A 17,013-nucleotide genomic window follows, 5' to 3' on the forward strand; every position below is an offset into this window, starting at 1 on the left:
GCTCTGGCCACTACTGGATTTTTAAGGCTCCTGGTGGGAAATGAGGGTCTGACTGGCGTTTGGAGGGACACAGGCTGGGTAAGTGTTGTTTGTCCCTTCTTACAGGGCCTAACCTTCCCATTTGCCTCATTGGGGTGACAGGGGTGTCATTATGTCTGAACCCAGGTCCCGAAGCAGGCGATCCCTTTGGTGCGTCATTTTGCCTGCGCATCATGTCGCACAAAATTTCCATTCCCTCAGTCAGACTCACTCTGCTTTGCGTGTGCTGCGCCGCCATCAAGTGGCTCGGCTCTGGACCCATTGCTTCCTGCTGCCCAACCTACGGAAGAACCGGAATGGGTGTGTTCCCTGTCGAGGGTGGTACAGGATGTCTCCAATACCAACAAAGCTATTGTGGATATATTGGGGCGTTTGTCGGCAAGGCAGTCCTCTGACCTGTCCGACTCTGGGGATCATGGAGCTCGTGCCCACAAAATGGGCCAGAACTTCCCCCCCAAAAGGGTGTCTGTGTCTCCCCTTTCCTCGGCCTCTCCTCCTCCTACTAGAGAGTCTCACTCCGACGTGTCCTCAGTTGAAGAGGCATGTTCCGAGGAGAAAGGGTCAGATAAGGATGTTGTCTCACCGGAGGGTCAGTTGCCCAAACTATCCTCCATGGTGGACAATTTAATTACGGCAGTTATTGAGACATTGCAGGTCGAGGATCCAGCTCCGTCATCTGCCAGCGCGGGTGTTTCCTTTAGGAAGTCCCGTCATTCACACAAGTGTTTCCCCAGTCACCAGAAGTTTGATTCCTCTCTCTCTCCAAGGAGTGGAATTTCCCTGATAGACATTTCATGTTGCCAAAACGCTTAAATATCCTTTTCCGGAGGATTTGACTAAGAAATGGTCGGCTCCACCTATAGTTGACCCGCCGGTTTCCCGCTTGGCTAAACATACTACCTTTCCAATGGCGGATGGGGCTTCTTTTTCTGATATCAAAGATAAGAAGCTGGAAGCGTTTGTAAAATCTGCCTTTGAAGCAGTGGGCACAGCGCTGCAGCCGGCGTTTGCCTCTACATGGGTGAGCAAGGCTGTGGAAGATTGGGCAAGTAATTTACGTCAGGGTCTCGACTCGGGAGTCCCCTCGGGGGAACTTGCAGATATGGCCCTGCAGCTCTCGCATGCCAGTGCATATATTTGTGAAGCATCTTTGGACGCGGCCAGGTTTATGGCTCGCTCCTCAGCCCTGTTGGTGGCTATTCCCCGTACCCTATGGTTCTCATGCTGGGCAGCAGATAATGCTTCAAAAGCGGACCCTGACGGCCCTCCCCTTTACCGGCGGCAGACTTTTTGGTAAGCGCCTGGATGAGATCATTTCGGATGCTGCAGGTGGTAAGAGCAACCATTTACCACAGAACAGGGGCGGTCTAATAAGTAAAAAAAAGCAGAAGCCTTTTTTTCGTCCCTTTCAGAGATTTTTCCAGACCCAAGTGAGCACCCAATAAGTCGGCTGCAGGCCAGAAGCGCAAGCCTTCCTTTAAGCCGTGGCCTTCCTGGCATTCCCGTCAACAGGGCTCCAAGTCCTTTAACCCTAAGAGCTCCGCTGCATGACGGGCGGCTCCCGGCGCCCTCCGTTCGGGTGGGCGGCGGGCTTCATGTGTTTCGGCATGTTTGGCTGGCTCACGTCTCAGATGCGTGGGTGAGGGAGGTCATTGCAGAGGGCTACAAGCTGGATTTTAAGTCCTCCCCTCTGTCCCGTTTTTTTTCGGTCGTCTCCTCCAGCCTCTCCCGCAGCCGCAGATTCTTTTTTTCTGGCAATTCGCACGCTGCTGCAGCAAGGTGTGATTGTTCCGGTTCCTGCGCAAGACTGTTTTCAGGGGTTTTACTCCAATCTCTTTGTGGTTCCCCAAAAAAAGGGACGGTTCACCCCGTTCTGGACCTCAAGGCGCGCAACAGTTTCCTTCGCATCCGCAGATTCCAGATGGAGTCACTGAGGTCGGTAATTGGATCCATGGAACCAGGGGAGTACCTGTCCTCGATAGACATCAAGGACGCCTATTTTCACGTGCCCATATGCGTCAGTCATCAGAGGTTTCTCTGGTTCGCCGCGGGTCTGTTTTACTACCAGTTTGTAGCCCTCCCATTTCAACGACGTAACAGAAAAAAAAAAAAAAAAACAGGGGATTCCCCCCAAAAAATAGCATAGGACTGTTCTATTATCGGCCGCACGTTCCATAAAAATGCGGAATGCACACGGCTCTTTCGGTGTTTTATTTTTTCACGTGGTATCGAGTATCGCAATACTTTTTTATGATATCGAATAAAAATTTTAATATCGTGACAAACCTAGTCTCGGCGCCGGCACAAAAACACAGACGAGATGTCTAGCCCTGCCAATCAAATGGGAGGGGGAAGTACACAGGGCACAGCGGTGCTCTAAGAGCTACAGCCATCCCCTTGGTGCTTCAAATAAGTCAGTCTTATTATTTACAAATGGTCCATCAGACCAATAACGCTTTTTTTGTTCCATGTGCTACTTCTACTTGTTAAAACGTAACATTTATTACATTCGTATTAATGTATCTACTGACTAGTCACGTAGTTTCTTTCTATCTGTATCTGCTATCGCACACTGTTTGCGTCACAGTGTGAATGACTAGCTAAGGGATATCGTGAGCCTTTTCAACGCGCTAATATAGGCTCACCTGCCTTCTATCCCTGCGCTATGTTCATTCGCTTATAAACCTTTTGTTAGATGGGGGCAGTGTTTGGTTATTATTTTTAAACAGCAGGTGCCCATAGATATGAAAGTCTAACAAAGGGTTTATAAGCAAATGAACATAGCGCAGGAATAGAAGGCAGGTGAGCCTATATATTAGCGCGCTGGAAAGGCTCACAATACCCCTTAGCTAGTCATACACGCTGTGACGCAAACAGTGTGTGATAGCAGATACAGATAGAAAGAAACCATGTGACACAGCTGATACTTTTAATTATTTTATTTAGTCAGTAGATACATTAATATGGATTTAATAAGTAGAAGTAGCACATGGAACAAAAAGGCGTTATTGGTCTGATGGACCATTTGTAAATAATAAAAGCTATGAGGTGCCTTTAACATGTGCTAGGGGTCAACTTTTGTTGAGTTTATCAAATAGATCCTTAGCAGAAATATAAAAAGTTATATATCTCCAGAATTATTCACCCTAGGCCAGGCATGCTCAACCTGCGTCCCTCTAGCTGTTGCAAAATCTACAACTCCCAGCATGCCCGAACAGCCTACACCAGGCATGCTCAACCTGCGGCCCCATCCGGCTGTTGTAAAACTACAACTCCCACAATGCCCTGCTGTAGGCTGTTCGGGAATGCTGGGAGTTGTATATTTTGCAACAGCTGGAGGGACGCAGGTTGAGCATGCCTGGTCTAGACAAAAGAAAAAAAGAAATATATTGTTTTACTCAGCATGGTCAACTCTGCCAGGCAATATGGCTGGGTTAATAGGGTTGTTCATGTTAACAGAGGCTCTTTAACAGCCTTTCAGTAATTTCTGGGAATAACCCCTTTAAGGCATCACAACAGTTGCTGAGAGGAGAGGTTAACGTTTTCCAATATTACGTAACGAAACTGTTCCTGTTTGTTTTTGGCAGGCAAGGTTCCCTGCAGAGAGAGTCCGATTTTGTGGCAGGTATCACCAGCGGCTGGGTCTCTTGGGGCGTGAGAGAGCTGGTCATCAAACCTCTACGCTGGACCATCAGCTCAGTCCTCGGTGGACAGTTAAACCCAGATGAGCCATTTGTGGTTCCTGAAGTAATAAAGGTTAGTCACATAGCATGCTGGTTGGTTTTTCAATACTGCTGCGGGGAGTCTGGTCAGCACGGAGTCCAATAGAAGTTAGTAAGGGGCCTTCTACATGGGTGCACATGTCCTGGGAAAGGGTCAGGTGTGACCGCAAAATTTACTGTTCGGTCCTGGGGATTAAATGTCTTAGGGAATATTCATACATACATTTGTTTGCCTGATCATTGCCCCTTGTAAATATGCTGCAGGCCACCCGACAAATGAGAAAAAGCTGGTTTGTTGGGTGATCTCATCTTTTGTACGGTATTGAAAATGCTGGTTTAATGGCAGTACATCTCCCCGTGTGAACAGGGGACGGCAAATGCGAACTCTTCATCCCCATACAGTCACTTCTCCCCATGCTAAGGATCATTGGTGCACATAAATACAGGTGGGCATAATGTAAAAAGATAAGAGCTGAAGGCATAATATGGCGGGAGAATTTTAATTAAGAAACTTGCTTCTTTCTATTTGGGCTACTTTCACACTGGCGTTTCTGGGTCCGCTTGTGAGATCCGTTTCAGGGCTCTCACAAGCGGCCCAAAACGGATCAGTTCAGCCCCAATGCATTCTGAATGAATAAGGATATGTTCAGAATGCATCAGTTTGGCTCCGTTGAGCTTTTGAGGCGGTCACTAAAACGCAGCTTGCAGCGTTTTGGTGTCCGCCTGACGATGCGGAGCCAAATGGATCCGTCCTGACTTACAATGTAAGTCAATGGGGACGGATCCGTTTTCACTGACATAATATGGTGCAATTGAAAACGGATCCGTCCCCCATTGACTTTCAACGTTAGTCAAGACGGATCCGTTTCCGTTTTGACTTAGACTTTTTTTTTTTAATGAATAATGCAAACGGGTCCGTTATGAACAGATACAGGCGTTTGCATTATCGGTGCAGATCCATCTGTGAAGATACAAGACGGATCCGCACCGAATACAGGTATAAAAGTAGCCTTAGATATATTTGCGGAATACATCATTTGGGGAACCCTCGCCGATCAGCTGTTTGCGAAGGCACCGGTGCTCCTGTGAGCGTCGCGGCCTTCTCACTGCTCACCAAGCGCAGTTCCGCATTCTCTTCCATTCAGTATAAAACCCAAATTGTCAGTGCAGAGTGATGATGGCGTTCACTGTGATCTAATACTGTGCACTGTGTTTCCTGCCCCAGGAACAGGCAGATGTGGTGTTACAGAAGTACCAGTCCTCTCCACTCTGCACCGTCCCCTTGCTGTGTGAGGATGATGTACATGGACTCTGCAAAGATCTGATCCCGACTAAGTCTGAATTTCAGCTGGTTCTGTTGCAGCTTCTGAGAGACAAGAAGGTCTGTCTTCTACAGAGAGACGGTGAGAGGGTAAGTGGGAGCGGAAAGGAGGTGTTGACTTATAGGTAATCCACCCTCATAAGTACGAGCTCACAGATCACTTGTTACGGCTCTCCTGATCCGCATACAGGGTCAGACTGGCCCATCAAAATGCTAAAGTCCCCTTTGGTGGAGCAAAGAGTCTGACACCATAGTGGGCCATAGAAGTCCAGAAGAAAAAGACCCAGTCACTCTCCATAGGATCTGTTTCTTACTGGTTATGAGCAAACTTGTGTTTCAGGTTCGGCATACAAAGTTCAGGATCGGGTTATCTAAGAAGTCTGTCACAGATTCCGCTACCAGGGACTATAAGTTATGGTCCGTGGTAGCCAAATCCATAACATAATTCGTAACCTGAACTTGAAACACCAAGTTCGCGCAACACTAATTATGTTCATTGTGTGCAGTTAGAACAACAAAGATCTCACTGTAGTTAAGGTAAACCTATCATCGGTGAGGGTCCGGGTGCTGTGACCCCCAGTGATTGCTAAATGAAGGATCAGGACACTGCTGTGCTCTATTGTTTTCTGTCGCTCTGTTGGAATCTTCTGTACGCTGATCGCTCTGTTCTCCAAGGAGAGCCGATAAAACAAGAAAGGGGTGCAGTGCTTGCCCCTTTATATTAGCAGTTAGTTGGGGTCTCAGCACCTGTTCAAAACTTCTGACAGGTCACTATTTTATAAAATATCAGACACCCTTTAAAAGTGAACGAGCCCTTGTTCTGTATAGATGGTGGGTAGACCTAAAGAATCCAGTGGAGCGCTCTTATGTCTCCCATCCCAAGCGGTTTCTATCTGTGTTTGCTCACTGAAAATATTCCCGTGCCATTCCTAAGCCCCTAACCCTATGCAGACCACCCTCTTCCCTCACAGCTCGTCAAGTTTGTCCAGGGAGGAAGTAATCAAGTGACCCCCATAAGAGACACCGATCTGGGCATTTATGACTTACAGAAAAGCGAGAAGCTGCTATCGGAGAGACTGCAGAGCGCGTGTGACGAATCTTCAAGGTGAGCAGCACAAGCTCTGGCCGCCTGCTTACACCGCTCCCCGTTAGATCTCAATGGACGGCTACCTATAGTATCAGCCTTCTGCTGTCTGCTTTCCTGACATGTCTGTTCTACTAAATACTTGTATTCGCTATTGTGGAGCACCTCTACATTGTGTCATTCCATTGTTATTCCTCCTAAAACGTGACAAAATTGAAAACTTGATGTTACTATTCCGTCAATCAGCACTGTTTGTATTGTCAGTAACACCAAGTTGTAATTATATTCACACATGTGCAGGAGGAGTAACAGAGGAACGGTGCAATGTGCAGAGTACTAGTATTGTTATTTCATAAAATGTCAGAAGAGCTATGGTAATTGTAGAATACCATATTTTTCCTTGTTAATTATGCACAAGTTGCCACATTTTCCAGTCCTTCTCCATGCACATCCTTTACCAACCACCCAAATGGCATTTATCATGACGAGAAAGTTACTACAAGGCTCTTACTAATGTATTGTGATTGTCCATATTGCCTCCGTTCCTGGCTGGATTAATTTTTCCATCACATTATACACTGCTCGTTTCCATGGTTATGACCACCCTGCGATCCAGCATCGGTGGTCGTGCTTGCACACTACAGCAAAAAGTGCTGGACTATGTGCACTCTGGGAAATCCGGGGTCCTCCAGCCACCGCTCTCCCCGCTCCGTTCTCGTTGTAGGTGCTGGTCCCTGAGGTGGGACCCACACCTATCAGTCAATGGGGGCACATCCTAGCGATATGCCCCCATTGTCTGTGATGGGAATACCCCTTTAAGGCCTCATGCACACAACCATATTTTCGTTCCGATCCTCATTTTTTGCGGATTGAATGCAGACCCGTTCATTTCTAAATCTGTATGTCTGTGCCTTTTTACGTGTTGTGGGGCAATGGGGCCACAAGGACATTACTATAATGTATGGGAGCAACACAGAGACATCTTACTGTATAAGCCCTATACAGTATAATGTCGCCTTGTGGCCCCCATACTAGCCATAGTACTGAAAGTGGAAAATATGAGACTACTAGTTGAGCCTTGGCATATCTCCCTATCTATGTGTGCACTGCTTTATTCATCCGGAACTGTTAAGTCTTCAAAAAACATGACGTGTGCAATGTAATTTTTTTTCCCTGCAGGCTGACGGAAGAGGCAAAAAGCTTTAATAAGGCCGGGAATAAGCAACAGGTCAGTATCATAGTTTATTTTAGTTCTTCTGTTGCCCTTCACCCAGGTACAAACACTGAATATAAGACCTCCTGCGCAATACTGTATCTGTTGTGCGGTCCTCTAATCGTGGATCCGCAAAATATGGTTGTGATCCATGTGTTGCCCGCAATTTTCGCCGGACCCACTGTAAAACAAAAAATAAATCCTATTATTGTCCGCAAAACGGGCAGGAAATGGACAGGTTCTATCATTTGTGGCCTGGCTGCACAATGCAGACTTACTGGTCTGAAGTTACATGGATCGGCCTCCTCGGGAACCTGGTCATGTGGCGCTCCATTCTGAAAATCAAGCTGATGTCACATCCTTTACCAGGTTTCCGGCCTGGACGGGAAGTTACTTGCGCTGTGGATGAAGCGAGAACTATTGCTCTTCCTGGTGCATGCTCAGACTCCTGCCTGCACCTCATATGGGAATGGGAGAGGAAAAGTTCTGGCCCCGTCCGCAGAGGAAGTGATGTCCCGTCCATAGTCCAAGCCGGAAACCTGGTAAAGGACGGAAGCAGGAGTTTCAGAAGAGGAGTGTCGCCTGACTGGGTTCCGGAGAGGCCGATCCATGCAACTTCAGTATGGTATATGTAATTACTCCAAGAAGACCCTTCTATGGCCTATTACTTAAAGGGGTTGCCTGAGTTATATAAAAACGCGGGTAACCCCTACAAATGGCCTAAAATAAAAAGTGAATGACTACTCTCGTCTGTTTTCTCCGCTGTTTCTTTGAGCTGCTGACGTCATCTCATTGGCTGCAGCAGTGACCTGTGTGCACAGAACGTCACTGCCGCAGCCAGAAAAACAAAGCACAGCTTTGAGGACCGGAGCGCATAACCGCAAGAAACATAGGTGGAGTCCATTCATTTGTTATTTTAGGCCATTTACAGGGGTTGCCTAAGTTTTTAATAGAACTTGGACAACCCCCTTTAGTGGGATGATCGTAAGGACTCTGTCGTAGAAGGAAGCCCAGTGATTTCTGTTTACTGGTGGATTGTATATTACTCAGTTCTTACCTTTGACTTTTTTTGGTTCCCCAGGCCCTGAGATGCCTTCGTCGCAGGAAAGTGGCAGAAAAGCAGATATCTGCTCTGCAGAGCAAGTTGGACACAGTGCAGAGCATTCTGGAGAGAATATCAATGGCTGAGACTGACCGCAAGGTGATAGTGACGGCACATTGATGACGGGGGGAGCGTCACTATATAATAACACACATGTCTTGCCAAGAAACTCCAAAAATGTGCACACCTGAAAACGCAAAGGACACACGTTATGCGGTGGTCCCGCTATATAGAAACACCTTTTATTTTCTTTTTTTTCCCTTCTCCTCTGTTGTTCCTCCTGGAACTAAGATAACATTGACAGCTGGGTGCTATCATTCCCCTTCTGAGTAGGTTGTGACCCTACAGAGTCGGAAACTTTCCACTCTGATTAGTGATTATGGATTTTACAAAGGAATGGATATATCCAGATGTTACTTTATTCCTACAATTCCAGGAGTAGTAACAGAGGACCAGCACAACGCAGCATTCTAAAAAAATATAACAGTTGAACTGTTTGCTAAAACAGATGTGTCAGGAGGGGGGGATGGGTCCTCTTTATGCGCCTCCATAAACTACACCGCGCCCAGTGACTCTTTAGTGGTGACTAAGGTGGCGCCGGTGGGCACTTCCATTGGGCGGATACTTTGTGTGTATGGTAATGCCATTATTTCTTCCTTTTAGGTGGTGTCTGCGTACCAGGCAGGAGTCTCTGCTCTGCGCTCAGCAATGAAGGATGTCAGTCTGGAGAAAGCAGAGAGTTTAGTAGATCAGATACAAGAGGTAAGAAGAAGGTGTCCTATGTGGCCTTCATAGGATTCAGTATATTGGGCAGACTAGATGGGCCAAATGGTTCTTATCTGCCAACACATTCTATGTTTCTGTGTTTATATAAAGTGTCCACATTTAGTACAAGCCACGCGGGTAATTGTCTGCCGTAGTCCTCAGATCTAGCGCCGGACGCACAGTCCAATATCAGCTGTAGTGCCCAAATATAGTGCTTGAAGCAACGGACTAGAGCAGGGGTGCACAGCCTTTTTTGGTCTGAGGGCCGCATGTCACGTCTCTCTATTTCAAGGTGCAGCAAAAAACAAAAACAAATGGGGAGGAATGATCACTGCCGCAGTCATTCCTCCCACAGTTCTCCCATCATCAGTAGCATCGCTGTGATTACACAGGGAGACGTGCTATATTTTGTTTAAATATATTTTTCTCACATAATACGTCCCCCAAGAGGTCTTTTTTTTATTTTATTTGCATTTGTATTTTATTATATTGTGATGTAAAAATGAATCCAGCCAGCAAAGGAGGCAATATTGACAATCCCTATACATTAGTAAGAGCCTTGTAGTAACTTTGATATATGCCATTTGCTGAAGGGTGATGACACCTTTAATACACAGCAGCCAATCAGAGGAGACCACACTGCAGGGAGAGGGAGACAACTGCAGGCTGAGCCAATGAGGAGACAGGAGGCGTGTCCCAGACTCCCTGTAGGCACAGAGTGGAAAGCAGCCAAGAAGTGAGATTTGAGGAGTTAAATATCAGGAAATCCTTGACCTATATCAGTTTTAATATAAGTATCTATACATAATACATATACGTTTCTGACTGGACAGTGGTGCTAATCTGTATGGTTGTAGTCTTGGGGGTGCAGTGATATCATAGACCGGGGCCCTGTACTTGGGGATCACTGCTGCTCAGGGATTTTCAGTTTTTTTTTTTTTTTATGTTTTATCATTTTTTAAATACTTTGAGTCCATTTTTATTGAATATGAAAATGTGTTTGGATTATTGTCTTGCAGTTCTGCGACCTGCAGGATGACGTCAACCAGACCCTGTCATCAGTGGGAACCAGCGATCTTGGTAAGGCACCTCTTAATACTGTGAGGGGTCGTTGGAGTTTTTTCGCAGTTGTTTCTTCTTGCTCGGAGGGGTTTTCGGGGCATCAGTGGTTAGACAGATGGATAGACCCCCTCTGTCAGCCCAGCAGGGGGCTGGGTGCCTAGTAGTGGCCCCCGGGTCTGCCGTATACATAAGCGTGCAGGCTGGAAAAGGTCTACTCCTGCTATACAGAAAAATGTCAGACGCTCTGTAAACCAGGCACCTGTATTAGTTGACATGGTCAGGGCAGGTTTTTTAGGCTCTAATTGTAAACGGGCATGTTTTCATTTACTGACTGCTAGCAGAGATCTTAACGCTGATGAATTTGAAACCCCAAGTAGAAAATTGAGTAACTTTTCTTAATAGAATGTATGACAATGATCTAGTATTGGAAAAAACCCTTTTAACTGTGACTGAATTTTTCCAGTGCTGTATGCGGGACCGTGGCTCCTGATGTGCTGTATGCGGGACCGTGGCTCCTGATGTGCTGTATGCGGGACCGTGGCTCCTGATGTGCTGTATGCGGGACCGTGGCTCCTGATGTGCTGTATGCGGGACCGTGGCTCCTGATGTGCTGTATGCGGGACCGTGGCTCCTGATGTGCTGTATGCGGGACCGTGGCTCCTGATGTGCTGTATGCGGGACCGTGGCTCCTGATGTGCTGTATGCGGGACCGTGGCTCCTGATGTGCTGTATGCGGGACCGTGGCTCCTGATGTGCTGTATGCGGGACCGTGGCTCCTGATGTGCTGTATGCGGGACCGTGGCTCCTGATGTGCTGTATGCGGGACCGTGGCTCCTGATGTGCTGTATGCGGGACCGTGGCTCCTGATGTGCTGTATGCGGGACCGTGGCTCCTGATGTGCTGTATGCGGGACCGTGGCTCCTGATGTGCTGTATGCGGGACCGTGGCTCCTGATGTGCTGTATGCGGGACCGTGGCTCCTGATGTGCTGTATGCGGGACCGTGGCTCCTGATGTGCTGTATGCGGGACCGTGGCTCCTGATGTGCTGTATGCAGGACCGCGGCTCCCGATGTGCTGTATGCAGGACTGTGACTCCTGGTGTGCTTTATACAGGACTATGGCTCCCGATGTGCTCTATACAGGACCGTTGCACTTGATGTGCTCTATACAGGACCGTGGCACTTGATGTTCTGTATACAGGACCGTGGCACCTGATGTTTTGTATGCAGGACCATGGCACTTGATGTGCTGTATGCAGGACCGTGGCACCTGATGTTTTGTATACAGGACCATGGCTCCTGATGTGCTGTATACAGGACCATTGCATCATATGTATATTTTGACCCAAGCTAATAGTGAAAGCTGTAGCAGATCTTTTCATAATTAATCTCCTAATAAAACTCTTGTGTTATCCCAGATGTGGACACAGATGAGCTGGAGAGAGAGCTGAATGAGATTCTTCAGAAGGAGGAGGTGGAGGTGGAGGTGGACCTTCCAGACGTTCCCACTGGTCCATTGATTGCCTCTCCACAGCACCCTCCTCTTAGCCATCATGGTGATAACAGAGGTGAGCTAATATTTTTTTCTTACTGGTGTGCTGGTGCTAAAATAAGTATCCTGGTTCCAGCGTTGCAGCTCATATCCCCACAGCTTCTGAACCAAAAGTGTGATGTGCTGTCTACCTGCTTGTCACAACTGCTGGCCAATCTATAGGCTGATGATGATGTGTGCAGGAGCACCACATGACCTGCAGACTGATGGAAGGGGGACAGTGCTGCTGCCCGTTGGAGAGGGGTGGGAATGGGGACAATGCTGCTGTCCATTGGGGAGAGGTGGGAATGGGGAAATAGCCGATGCCAGTGGTACTGCATGCATTGTGGTGGTTGGCACTACTGGAAAGGTATTTGGTGCCTGTCCTTGACCATTTGCTTAGTTGTTTCTATCTTCCACTTATATATGTAAACCACACAATCAATACAAGAAGGGGAATATAAAAGAGTGGGGAGAGCCATGACTAAGTAAAGCAAAATTCCCCGCAGTATGCATTATTGCACATCTGTTACACAATATGGGGGTGGCGATATTGTATGTGGTCTGGGGGGGGGGGATTATGTGCCAGGGCCGCCTTTTTCATCCCAGTCCTGCCATGCACGTGATATTACTGTTCTGGAGATATGCATGTTGTGCTCCTAGTGTTTTCCTACAGACTTCTCTCTCCCTTCCAGCTCTGGACATGAGCGGGATGCTGTCTGCCCTCCCAGATGTCCCTAGTGGTCCCCCTCACTCGTTCTCCACTACGTCCTTCAGTGGGGCAGAGTAATCAAAGTGAGCATAGATTAGCTGTAGCTGAACGCGATACATGTGTGTGATGATGGTTTTTTATTCGTGTGTAATGATCCTTCAGCTGCAATATTCTGCAGCACTTTACTGGGGAGACTCCAGGGTGTCTGGGCTCCTATTTGTCTTCTAATCTAATTATTATAATGTATTTTATTTCTATTGCTTATACCTATGGCGCTAACATATTCTGCAGTGCTGTACACAGAGTGCAATCATTCACATCAGTCACCAACATACAAACTCCGGGTGCATGGTCCTTCTTTTTTTTTTTACCTTATTAACAGCGCAGAAAGCTACGTATATCGGGACTGGACTAGTCCCTTCCTCAGGCTTTTCACACACAAAAAAAATAAAAAATATGAAGGAGTGTGGGGACATCATAAAAAGTAACTTTTATTAGATATCTTAAAAGAATGTAAATAGTCCTAAAAAGTAGGGGGCCCTGGATGAATAATTACAGCACAACAAAAACGTGAACACAAAAGAGTATGGCCGCACAACATTACTCATACAAACAATAAAACTGGGGAATAGGGATTATTCTGAATAAAAGTGGTAGTATACCTACTGTACATGAAAAAAATGGAAGCTCTTTGCGCACATTTTTGATCAAACGTGTGTCGGACCCATCTACCAGGCGTCATGGTGGCTTCAGATTTCTCCTGGTTCAATTTAAACAAAATCTTCACTCACCATGGATTTTTACATTGATCACAAGATCAAAAAGCCAATTAAGTATGGCCTAACACTAACAGAACTGCCTCTCCTGGGCCTAACCTAAGCCGGTGTAGGAACCAGCTACATTTATACTCTGATCCGAAGCCCCGGGCAGATGGGCGTGGAGCGCTCCATCTAAAAGAGGCAGCTACCCTCAGTATACAGTATACTACAAGAAAATTTAGACAAGCACATTCAAAGTCGCAGGTGCACATCTATAAAGCTAGCATGCAGAAAGCAAACAAAAAAGTATGGCCGCACAACATTACTCATACAAATAATAAAACTGGGGAATAGGGATTATTCAGAATTAAAGTGTTAGATACACATCTGCAGAAGCCACCTTGACGCCTGGTAGATGGGCCCGACACACGTTTGATCAAAAATGTGCGTGAAGAGCTTTTATTTTTTTCATGTATAGTAGGTATAATCCCACTTTAACTCAGAATAATCCCTATTCCCCAGTTTTATTGTTTGTATGAGTAATGTTGTGCTGCCATACTTTTTTTGTTTGCTTTCAGCATGCTAGCTTTATGGATGTGCACCTGCGACTATGGCCTCATGCACACGTTCCGCAATTCTGGAGATGCGGAACGGAGTCACGGAACACCCTCGTGTTTCTTTTCGTTGTTCCGCACCGCAAATAAATATGACATGTCAGGACAAGTTGAATGGGTCCGGCCCGCTGCACGGATGTTGCCCGTGCATTGGGGACCGCAATTGCGGTCCTCAATGCACGGAACGGCCGCACAACGGCCGTGTGCATGAGGCCTATGAGTTTAGTGTCTCTTTGACAAAGCCCAAGTACATAGTAACTTCTACACAGTAGTGGTGTGTGGCTATTTTCTACATGACAAGTTCTCTCTTGCATTCAGAAATGTGTCGGACATATTTAATTGGGTTTTTCATCTGGTGATCAATGTAAAATTCCATGGTGAGTGAATATTTAGTTTAAATTGAACCAGGAAAAAATCAAGTGAAATAATAAAACGATCAAACAAAATATACATATGTGGTATCAAAGTAATTGTAATGAACATGTTATGTGAACAGACTAGTGAATGCATCGCAACACCAATGGAAGAATAAAGTTGTAGGTGCAGTGCAGAAATGGGAAAATACGCTTTGTGAAGGCCCAAAAAATTACCCACATCCATAGTTAGTGTCCTGCTGTGCTTCACTGTGCCCCCTCTGTACATGTGGTACCAGTATCACATCAGACACCCACCCGTAGTCAGGCCCTTAGACTATGAAAGGAGTGGCAGTGCTCGACCACCGCCACAATCTGATGTGGGAGAGGTAAGTGGCTCCCAAAAATTTGGATTGTTCAAGCAGGATCTGCTTTGTCTGCCAGTCTCCATGGATATTGGATTATTGGTGGACAGTGATGGCCAGTTCGCAGTGTTTACCCGCGAACTGGGCTGCCATCTTGACTCACAAGTCCGGCAATGCGCAGGTAAGCCCTTACCTGTGCCTGTGCCGGGAGCCGGTCTGAAACAAATGCGATCACCGGGAGCAGGCAGTTCTGAGAACAGCCGCCGGGGGCCTTCATCGGAACTGCCTGCTCCTGGTGACCGCATTTGTTTCAGAACGGCTCCCAGCACAGGTAAGGGCTTACCTGTGCATCGCCGGACTTGTGAGTCAAGATTGCAGCCCGCATGTGTTCACAGTCGAACACTACGAACTGGCCATCACTGTTGGTGGATATGAGGGTGTACAGCAGTATATGCGTGAGTACCGCAGTAATACATCCTGCGTACACTGCGCTGTGGAAAATGTTGGTGCCATTTCAATCGTGAAATCAGTCAATGCCAATATCGGTTTCCTCCTAATTAACCTCCTGTTTTGCTCCCCAGGCGCTGCTCTTCAAACCCATCGTGCACTTTTCCAATGATCGTGGGGTGATTTGTAGAAAAAGTCGCCTCATATGGGACTCCTGTTTAATTTATGTTTCATTGATGAGCTGCTTCGAATTAAAGGGTTAAACCTGAAAAATCATAATCACTAAAATGGATTATCTAGGGTCATTATGTACCAGGGCCGTTCGTTCTTTGACTCTGTTCTCACAAAGGCAAGTTTCATATATAGGCGATAACCAGGGCCGTACAGGAAAAGCTACCAAAATGACGGCCCCCCTCTCTGACGTCACTTCCTAAAAGAGTTGGTTCAGGTGCAGGGCCACCAGAGTTGTTCTCCTTCCCTAGGACAGGTTTTCTGCTGTCGTGAGGCGCCCAAAGATTGCACGGTTTTCTCGAGGGATGTGTAGCTCAGACTGCTGTATAAAAACTGAAAATGTCTGCTAAAAGGGCTCATATACAATAAAGAGTTGACTTGTTTTTCCAGAAGTAGTATCACTTATGTCTCAGCTGTGTCTGCTATAGCAACGTACCGTAGCTTTGTTTAATGGAAATATCACCTACAATAAAGTTACCAGTCCGCATGAAATACTAAAGATTTGTATTACTCGTGGAGCGGCGAGGATATTACCAGCGTGTTCTCCCTCTGTGATGTCGCCTTGTCTCTGCACTTGTTTTTTGTTTTGTGATGTAATTTATTGTATATAATAAAAATCGTTTGGATTTCATGCTGTCTGGTAACTTTTTTGTAGGTTATATGTACTGTATTTTTACCATAGGCATGGGTTTAACTAGATAAAAGCAATAGGTTATTTGGTTGCGGTATTGTGCCTTCATTATTGGTATAGTTTTTGTTTAATGGAAGACTGTCAGCAGTTTTGACTCCCCACAACTGCTGACGACACTATGTAGGGGTGGGGGGCAGAGCAGACATACCTACCATGATGCTTAACAAGAAATGCATTCACAAGTGCCCAGGAGGCAGTCTCCTGTGCCCTCTGCCCTAAACGCTGCCCCAGCCCCGCCAGTCTATTGGGAGTGATGACTATAGCGGGAGACCACTAGAGCTGTTCTTCAGAGAGCTCAGGGCACTCGACACAATGGGACCGCATCCAGGGCACTTGCCATTGTGGTGTCATGCTTATTAAAAGTTGGGTCTATGGATCATGTTACCTGCATGATCACAAATTGGTGAAGTTGCCACAAAAATAAACGAACTGGAACAAAAGTTCTTGTATTGAGTGCGGTTGTTTTTTCTTTCAATGCATGACCACAACCCCAGGAATGCTTACACTGCTCCTTCCTCATCTATAGAGTGCTGTCAGCAGTTTTCAGGAAAATGCCTCCAGACCTCCAGTGTGGCCAGATCTGCGTTGGAAATCATATCTGGTTCATTGCTTCCCCCCGCCAGCCCTGGTGGGCTCCCCCTGACTGGGGCTGCAGCTCTGGACGAGCGGCTCTTGAGCCTCCCCCAGCGCCGTTACATGGGGGCCAGGAGGTGGAGGTCCATCTTAAATATGGCAAAGCAGGCATCTGCTTACCCTGATGGCAGGTGCCTGCTCTGCCAGTAAATTACCGGAGGAGAGGAGGCGGGCGGCAAGGAAGGCTGTTCTAGCAGCTCCCCACTCCTCCCTCGTGCGCCCTTTGTGATGCCGGAATATGACGTCATTCCGGCCCCGGCATACTAAACGGCGGGCTGGAGGACTGAGGAGCTGCACCACACTGGACCCCAGGGAGGTGAGTGTTTAAGTGTTTGACTGAGTGAGTGTCTGCCTGTGTATTTATGTCAGTG

The 17,013-nt window shown here is 46.9% G+C and overlaps 1 protein-coding gene across 4 annotated transcripts in view; it reads left to right on the forward strand.

Moving 5' to 3' along the window:
- Positions 1-16,385, forward strand: part of CHMP7 (charged multivesicular body protein 7) — a 36,107-nt gene extending 19,722 nt beyond the window's left edge. For 3 of the 4 annotated variants that reach the window (XM_044279007.1, XM_044279005.1, XM_044279006.1), the window contains exons 3-12: positions 3,627-3,795; positions 4,987-5,172; positions 6,054-6,187; positions 7,346-7,394; positions 8,461-8,580; positions 9,145-9,243; positions 10,266-10,326; positions 11,726-11,875; positions 12,534-12,633; positions 15,222-16,385. In XM_044279007.1, coding sequence (XP_044134942.1) covers positions 3,627-3,795; positions 4,987-5,172; positions 6,054-6,187; positions 7,346-7,394; positions 8,461-8,580; positions 9,145-9,243; positions 10,266-10,326; positions 11,726-11,875; positions 12,534-12,628 — 1,063 coding nt within the window. In that variant the 3' untranslated portion in view covers positions 12,629-12,633; positions 15,222-16,385. The remainder of the gene's footprint in view (positions 1-3,626; positions 3,796-4,986; positions 5,173-6,053; positions 6,188-7,345; positions 7,395-8,460; positions 8,581-9,144; positions 9,244-10,265; positions 10,327-11,725; positions 11,876-12,533; positions 12,634-15,221) is intronic. The other variant, XM_044279008.1, reaches the window with a different exon arrangement.
- Positions 16,386-17,013: the final 628 nt, after the last annotated feature.

Source organism: Bufo gargarizans, chromosome 2, assembly GCF_014858855.1.
Source record: "Bufo gargarizans isolate SCDJY-AF-19 chromosome 2, ASM1485885v1, whole genome shotgun sequence".
NCBI classification, from domain to species: domain Eukaryota; kingdom Metazoa; phylum Chordata; class Amphibia; order Anura; family Bufonidae; genus Bufo; species Bufo gargarizans.